Below are 8,771 nucleotides of genomic sequence, written 5' to 3'. Positions count from 1 at the left end.
TACATGTTCATGTAATTTGCTGCCACCTGAATGCTGAAAATCAGTAAAATAGCTTCACGAGAGTGAGAGAGAGAGAGAGAGAACACTATATTATTTGAAATTAAAATCGCTACAACCGGCCCATAGAAAATAATTCGAGTACGGAGAGGGGTGGGAGGCTCATCGAAATAAAACAATAAAATAAAAAACAAACAAACAAACAAACATCGGGCGTTATTATCTAAATTTCATCTACTTAATCATGCGAGTTTACAGTTATTGAATTCTTGTTTTGTTTGTTTTTTTTCTTGTTTTTATTTATTTTTAAACATTTAGAATTTTGTTTCTTAACATGCCGCTCCAGTATGTACATGTATGTAGTGGGGCGGGGCCGAGAAAGGGGGGGGGGGGGTCATGAACCAGTAAGGAACACAAACTATTCAAATGATCATTTACATGTACATGTATTTGAAAACAACTTTTAAAAAAAATAATATATTCTTATCAGTGGACCAGTTATTAGTTGTTTTTTTTTTTTTGTTTTTGTTTTTGTTTTTGTTTTTTGTTTTTTTTTTTTTAAATAAGTTTTCCGTTAAACTCGCCTTATAAAACAATGATTTATAGCATGGAAATAAATTATGAATGATCTGTAAAACGAAACTCAAGTTACACTGTATGAGAATTTTTAGTGATTATCACGACCTACATATACATGTAATGGACGACAACCTAGTTTAAATGTAAACTGCTAAGTATGAAAACTTAGCATTTTACGTTTACAGTATGTCTCTGCTATTTCATAGATAGGATCATAATTCAGTTGTTTGTCTTTCAAACATTTAAATTACGATTTAGCAATCGGAGTTACAATTGGAAGTCCCAACTTATTTTAAAAAGCATGAATAATGTAAACAAATAAATCTGAAAGCTTTTTTTATTAAGATACTCTTATTAATTTCACTCCATCCGATACATCGAAAATGAATTTAACACCTTTTCTTCTTTTTCTTTCGAGATATACTTAGCTTTTAAGTTAAGAAAAATAAAAGTGATAATTCTACGTCAAATGTACGGTGAAATTCTTGAAATTTATCAATATTCTCCATATTGTCACTTACAAGTACATGTTTCGATCGCCATAAAACAGTAATGATCGATTTCACTACTGTATTTGGAATATACAAGGGGCGGGGCTTACTGGCGGCAAGATTAAAGAGGGGTCCGCTTCACGCATCAGTGCGTAAAGCGAACCCGGAAAGCGAACGCCGGGTTCGCTCTAGCGGACCCAGAGCTGACCCCGAGCGAACCCGAAGCGCACCCAGAGCGGTCCCAAATTTTCTGAAAGCGGACCCGCAGCGGACCCCGAGCGAACCCAGGAAGCGAACCCGGTGTGCGCTTTGGGTTCGCTCTGGTGTTAGGTTGTGTCCGGTCGGTACTGTAGTAAAGGTCTAAATTTGCAGCCCTTCATCGGCAAGTGGTGGCGTATCAATATGACTGAAAAATTCTCGAAAAGGGACGTTAAATAAACAAACAAACAAGTGTAGGGTATAATTTGGTACTATAAAAGTAAGGATATTTTCAATTTTACGTAATCGGTTGATCTTCTCCTGTTACCGGACCAAAATCCGAGTCCGATAAACAGAAATCTTAAATTGCATCTTTAACAAAATTTGGCTTTAATTTGGGTTTACAAGAGTTTGTTTCTTTTCATTCTAAATATTGTAACTCTTTTTTGGAGGAGGGGGTTATCCTTTTTCTCCTTAAGTGATTGCAAAGCTTCCAGAAAATTCTCAAAATCAGGTTGGAAGAATGTTTGATGCAGATACAAAGATGCACTATGTCACACATTTACCATCAAATACGTCTCACTGGCTTTACTGACAGTCCGTGGACAGAAAGACAAAGGGTTAAATGTGTACTAAGCTAGCTCTGCACGAGGATCGAGGATTTCGACTTCAACATCTAAGAAAAAGACTGGAATAATATCTCTCTCGTTGAAATTAAGAAATTGATGAATTCAATGCATCGTAGTATTCGAGCTGTAATTGCTACAGTTGGTCTTTGGGGTAGGTGGCATATGGACATTTACCTGTAACATTCAAAAATGCAATGAAATCACGCATACAACTTTAAAGCTGCTGATTGGAATGAATTTCAACTTTGAATTGTAGTAACAAGTTGCCTAAAATGGGCGCCTTTAACATGATGCAAAATAACATCGCTTGGTCAAAGTCACTGAAAGTTTGCAAATTGATGTCAAATTTATATTAAACATTTTGTAAGGGATTACATTAATTTAAAAATTAGAAACTGCACTCCAAATATAAGTTTTGTGCATATACAAAGAAATGCAAGTTTTCCCAATGAAAATTCTGTTGACTTTCTGCACTTGTCTTCTCCTTTCTCTTCATTATGTACTCTTTAAATTATTCTAGTAGCAGCATGGTAATATAGCAGACACTTTATATGAGCTTAGTCTGAATCGTTATCTGCATTACAATTTATCTACTTCTTAAATTTATCCTTAAAATTAAAAGGGTACTGAGTAAGACACTTTTTGGTATAGTTATTTATAAACTACACTATTGGTCCCAAAGTAGACGCAATTTAATGCTAGAATTATCATGAAAGGACTGATTGTCTCTCCTTGAAAACGTATTAGAAAACGCATCACAGTTATATATCTGCAAGTTGGTTTGGATACCTCTTGACAAAAATTTGAAAATGGTCCTAATGCTGAAAATTTCTTTGCACCTACAGGCATACAGATGAAGAAAAAAGGCCAAATAAGTCGCCGGCGTGACGCAGTGGTTACAGTATTACGCCCTAGAAAGGAGATACATGTAAATCTTACTCACTTAAAGGGTTCGAATCCCTCTGTGGGACATGGAAATCCCTCTGGATGAGATCGTATAAACAAAGGTTCCTTAACAGAGAAGGTACTGCACGTCAAATATCTCTAACTAACCAATGACCGTAAATGACCTTCACCTGCAATAAATGGCGTCCCAATATTTGTGAAAAATTCTCGAAGGCACGTAAAGCAAACAAACAAACAGAACAGAACAAAGATTGGAATATTTCCAGGTACGTCTTTGTTGCGGGATACCGGTATAATTAAGATTTTTTCTATGGGATTACGACGACCTACTTTAAGTTCACTCTCTTCTCGTAAGATATTCCTAATTGTAGACATTTGTATCATCAACAATAATAAGGTAATTTATTTCTTTTGTTGAGAATGCTTAAATATATTTTAATGATTGAATAGGCAAGGCTCTTGTAATCTTTATCCTGTTTTTAGATTTACTTTTTTTCGATTAACGTTGTGATCGATAATTAATGCCATCTTTCGTATAGGTAGCAGAAAACAAACAAAAATGTAAAAGAACATTTTATAAAGCATTTATTTAACAAAAAATTACAAATGTATCTAGCTAACATGGAAAGATTCACACTGTTTATATAAATATATAAATTAATCAACTAGTGTTGTTACATGTACATGTATGAAGTGATTTGGAGATTGCTCATGTCTTCCATTTATCATATGTCATTGTACATGTATGAACTACAGGCTTTTAATTTCATACATTTTCAAGTTGTTATCATGAGTAATAAACGACACAATATTCATTCATGCTTATATTGTAAGTTCTAGGTTTTGATAAGCACACAGATTCTCGGATGCTTGCATTAATTCATATGAGTTTTTATCGTCGATTGCGTCCAGGTCCTGGTAATTGTGTGTGTCGTCATCTGAGTTACTGGTCTTTGGAGATGAGGATTGACCACTCTTCATGTCTTCTGGTGCAAACTTGGGTTTGGCAAACTTAGAGATGCAGAATTGTGGTCTTCAAAAATAAGTATATACAATGAATCACCCTGTTGAAATATTACAATATAGTCTTAGTTTTATTTATTTATTTTGTTTATATGCACTTATTCGGTAATAAAAAAAAAATTGATGTTTGATTATTATTTTTTTTATTAAATGGGGTTAATTAAATCTCTTAAATTGTTTTCTTTTATAAAGGATGTGTTTTAAGTTTAAAACAACTTGTAGCTGGAATATACGGACAGTTGAGATGGCGTGCTTTTTCTAATTACTATTCAGATTTGAACACAATCGTATATTCCTTCGTTTTTTGCTAAATTTCAAATCATTCAGTGTATACGATATACCTCAAATAAAAGAAAATGAAGGCGGCCATTAAACATAAAGAATATACTGCAACTACTATGGGAAGTCCTACTGTTGAAGCACTTGTTTCCTCTGGAAAATATATAAACAATGAAAATATGTTCAAGTACTATTGTAAAAGTAGTTTGATTTGAAATTAAACATTCCCAGCAAAGGATGAAATATACTCCGTTAATATACATGTATTTATAAAATATTAAAATCCTACTCTATTTTCATTTCATTTTGTTACATGTACAGACTAAATGGGAAAAACTACTTACGAAGAAAGGCACAAGCTACCCCAACATAATTCTCTTTGCACCCTTGAGAGCAACTTCCATCATATCTGCTGCATGTCTCATCATTGACACATTGACCGCTACATCTGTACTGACAGTTTATACCGTAAAAACCGGGGAAACACTCTAAAAGATTAGAGAAAAAACGACTTAGTACCTACTCACCATTAGCATTAATTAAATTTGTTTAAGGTAATAAGCCGCTGTTTAATTTTTTTCTGTAATGTTATTTTCTATGGCATGTTAAACGTCGCAATATTCAATATTTTCCATTTGCATAGTTTAGTTTTCTCTATGTATATTTTAAAAAAAATATTGCATAATGAATATTTGCCTGGAGTATAAGCCTGAATTTAACAAGAGCAATCGGATGTCGGTGTTAATTATGCTTCAAATTTATCATACTCATGGTGCAATTTGGTGAATCAGTAAATCCAGGTGCACATTTACAGGAACCATCGGTATTTCCACAAGTACCAATACAGTTACGAGAACATGTGCCTGAACAATTCAAACCATAGGAACCAACAGGACAAACTATGAAAGATTTTTTAATTTTACATACAAGCAACACCAATATATATGCAGATGTAATTGAATAGAATAATACCTGTAAAGAAACTCACCTGATTAATTGTACGAATCTGTATTTCAGACATGTTTTGAATAGAAACATGTGAATGCTTACTTGTTAAGATTTGTTTTCTTTAGTGTTAATTAGGAAAAAAAAAATCTGAGGAAATACTTAGTAATCCTCATCTCAGAAAAATCACAGTAATGTGTTTTTTTCCGGAATTTAATTCTTGAATTATCATGCGTATTTGTCATTCTTCGATCTTGCTCTAGGTTTTTGCCAACGTTTGGTTTTGAAAGCCATAGGGCTTAAGACTGTATTTATTACAATTTATTGTTAGTGCCACGGTGTAAAATATGACTTTTGAACTTAATATAAATTCTTAGTTTGTTGGAACATGACATTCGAAGGGCCTTTATAAAGTCTTAAATGAAATTCATTTTAATTCTATTTTTCTTTTTACATATTTTTTTTTTAATTTCTAGGTTAGGTGCATGAAATAAATTCTGAATCAAGAATAAGAACTTTTCCAGAAAGCCAAATGTCTTGCGTTCAAAACAAGAGAGAGATAGGTACAATTCCGCCCGGAATCCTCTTTTCTGACCTATAGATGGTTTAAAATAGGTAGCGTTTATAAACCAAGTTGCTGTATTTGTACTTGTTATTTTTCATTTTTTTTTCATTTTCGATCTTAGAAGCTCCTAAAATACCTTTACTACAAAGGGATCCAAAATATCCAGGGGCACAGCCTTTACTACAAATTCCGTTTATATGGCTACATGTCTCATTGTAATGACAATTTCTGCTGCAAATATTCACACATCCATTTCCAAATCTTCCAAAGGAACAAGCTATGATTGATATAAAGAATGCCTTTATTAGGAAAATGCTTTATTTACAATAAATATAAAGACCGATCATAGTGGATTGAATTTCTGTATTGTGTTTCATTTACGAATTATTATATAAAGATGGTCCTTAAGATTTAGAGGCAAGGAAGTGGGTCCATCACTGAAACTAAAATTCATAGACAAGGAAAACATCTTTCAAGTTTCACAATTTTTTGGAGGGGTCACATTTTCAAAAATGACCTTGTTTTTTTAATCATAAAACCTCAGAATACATATATTGCATATGTAATATAAAATAAAATTTCACATTCATTATTTCCATACCATCACGGCAGAATTTTCCTTTATATCCTACATTACATCCAGTATCACAATGTCCAGTTTCTGTGTTACACGGAACATTACCCTTGCAGTGACCACTACAGTTAAAGACACAGTTTAGTCCAAATTTTCCAATATCACATGCTACAATAAGATTAAGATAAAAAATTCTAGAAAATTAGTACTATCTACGTTATTCTTCAAGTTTCCCCCTTATCATTATAGTGTTCTATATTTCTTTAGTATATTTACATCTGTATTCAAGATTTATGATCGCTTTTTTTTTTTATCCTTTTCAATGATCGTGGGTCTCTCGGATGAGACCTTAAAAACCGAGGCCCCATGTCACGGTAAGTATTCGAACGATAAAGAACCCTCACTGCTCACCGGTCCTGATCATGAGTGCCGATCATAGGGCTATAGAAGCCCTTCGTTGGCATACGGTGACGTCTCTATATAAGTGAAAAATTCTCGAATGGGACGTTAAACAACATACAATCAATTAATCGTGATGGGGGACCCGGGTTGGATTCTCGTTCGACGCGCCGCGTCAAACCTAAGACATAAACATAAGTAAACATAAGTTGTCATTGTTCCTTCGCAAAGCGCCCGGCACTATAGAAGTGAAAGTGTCGAGTCTTTCAAATGCTCAATGGTCCTGAATACCAAGCTTAGCTCTAAATTTGGAAACATTCTCGAATGGGGCGTCAAACAATGATATACAATCAATGAATCTCTAATTTATTTTTTTCTAAAGTCCGATTTCTTATAACTATTTTTTCTTCTCACTTATTTTACTTAAGAAAACTTTTAATTCAGATTGTGCGTACTTTTTACACAATTTGATCCCGTCCATCCATCCGCACACTTATCAGGACATTCACCAGTCACATGATTACATGGTAACCCATTCAAGCAATGTCCTGAACACAGATAGTTACAGTTTAAGCCATATGATCCAGAAGAACATTCTATTGGAGAAAAAAAAGGAAGGTTGACCAACATAGATAGAAATTAATTTTATATGCTATGCGTTGAAAATGAAGGTAATGCTCTTTTGAAATAAAGACCTTGTTCACAGAAATCTCCCTTCCACCCAGGTTTACAACTAGAGCACGTTCCTTTTACAATATCACATATTCTTCCTTGGCAATTTTCAGGACACTGCAAGTCACAATTGATGCCATAAGCACTTTTGTCTGTACAACCTTTACAAAATAGAAGAAAAAACTCAATCTCTTTCCTTATTTCTTTCTTTTGTTAAGAAGATAAAAATTGTACTGTAGCACTGAAAAGTGTTTTATAGTACTTACTCATAGGACAATTTTAATTGTAAATGCATTTGATTTTAAATGCTATGCTTACCTAAGACAATCACCTCGCATAACTCTGTGAAGGAGAACATTACATATCCATCGGGGTAGTTAACTCCTGGTAATCTTTCGTTATAGAAGAATACGTATCGAGCATGACCTGAACAGGTAACATTGATGTCAAGTGGGGGTAAAGAAGGACCATCCTTGTAACAGAGCAATCCGTCTTTTATATTTGAAGAGTTGGATAAATAGAGGGAAAATCCAGCGAACCGACCCCTTTGTCTTAATTCTAAATTATAGCCAAGAAAATCAAATCAATAATAAATATATATATATATATATATAGAGAGAGAGAGAGAGAGAGGACGGGAAGTACGTTACCAAAATATACACTACATTTATGTTAGTGAAAACATTTAACTACCACCAAGAATACTAAAATCGCTGAAAATTATATTAACGTACAGTATGACGATTTTATCGCGGAAGGAAAAAACATGCTCGTGTATCAGTATCTTTTTCCATAGTTTTTCGTCTGGTTCCTTTGAACAATTATTTTACTGAAAATCACAAATCAAATCATTTCAAATAAAATGCAGCATATATTCGAAAAAGAGCGTAGAAGAGCCATCCATTCGTATGATACAACATGGCTGTAGCAAAAAAGAGGTTAGTTTCTGTAATATTATCTGCCTCTATCACTATTTTGCTTACTACAGGAAATTTCTGTTCGATTTTTCATAAATTCACACAAAAGAAAAAAAATCAGGTTGCTAAGCAATTGCATTATGGCCATAAATTGTCAATGGTTTGAACCGGATGTTCAAAATGACCAGAAGTGTTGCTGATCCTCGTCAACAGTTATGACGTCGGGTAACTTCTGTTCGCAAATGGTCTTGAGAAATCAACAAGGATGAACAGGTCTAGGCAGTTGTGTTTTAACCGTAAATATTTGTAAATGGGTTTAACAGAAAGTTTAAAATGGCAGGAAGTGTTGTTGATGCTCATGCATGGACAGTTCTGTCGTTGGGTAACCACTGCTCTTCAATGTTTATTGCATTGAGAAATTACAGATGCCTAACAGTTATAGATGCAAATGGTGCTCATAACCGGTATAAGCTTCTTATATTTATTTCTTCAGTATTCTACGTAATATTAATTACATGTAAAAATGAAATATTGATTTAAAAAAAAATACATTTGAGTTTTTAAAAATCTTTCCAAGAACCCACAAAAGAAATTGAT

General features: G+C 33.6%; 1 protein-coding gene across 1 annotated transcript; it reads right to left on the bottom strand.

Annotated features, from left to right (window-relative positions):
• Nucleotides 1-3,622: 3,622 nt before the first annotated feature.
• On the bottom strand, nucleotides 3,623-7,615 carry LOC133180133 (multiple epidermal growth factor-like domains protein 10). Its single transcript, XM_061314708.1, has 8 exons — nucleotides 7,576-7,615; nucleotides 6,707-6,766; nucleotides 6,214-6,354; nucleotides 5,749-5,889; nucleotides 4,870-5,001; nucleotides 4,447-4,590; nucleotides 4,165-4,255; nucleotides 3,623-3,833 (listed from the first exon to the last, which is right to left on the bottom strand). Exons 1-8 carry the CDS (start codon nucleotides 7,613-7,615, stop codon nucleotides 3,623-3,625), a joined length of 960 nt encoding a protein of 319 aa, XP_061170692.1.
• Between the last annotated feature and the right edge of the window lie 1,156 nt (nucleotides 7,616-8,771).

This window comes from Saccostrea echinata, unplaced genomic scaffold (assembly GCF_033153115.1).
Source record: "Saccostrea echinata isolate AGI-Se365-2 ecotype Australia unplaced genomic scaffold, CSIRO_AGI_Sech_v1 ptg000006l, whole genome shotgun sequence".
NCBI lineage: Eukaryota > Metazoa > Mollusca > Bivalvia > Ostreida > Ostreidae > Saccostrea > Saccostrea echinata.
This window is presented reverse-complemented; position numbering and strand designations above follow the sequence as displayed.

Excerpts from the sequence above, each read along its gene's own strand:
- LOC133180133 (XM_061314708.1), bottom strand. The coding sequence starts at position 7,615 with ATGTTCTCCTTCACAGAGTTATGCGAGGTGATTGTCTTAG. Across the intron at positions 5,890-6,213 it reads AGGAAAATTCTGCCGTGATG|CTTGTTCCTTTGGAAGATTT; the intron begins GTATGGAAATAA and ends TATCAATCATAG. Across the intron at positions 3,834-4,164 it reads TTCATTTTCTTTTATTTGAG|ACCACAATTCTGCATCTCTA; the intron begins GTATATCGTATA and ends TTATTTTTGAAG.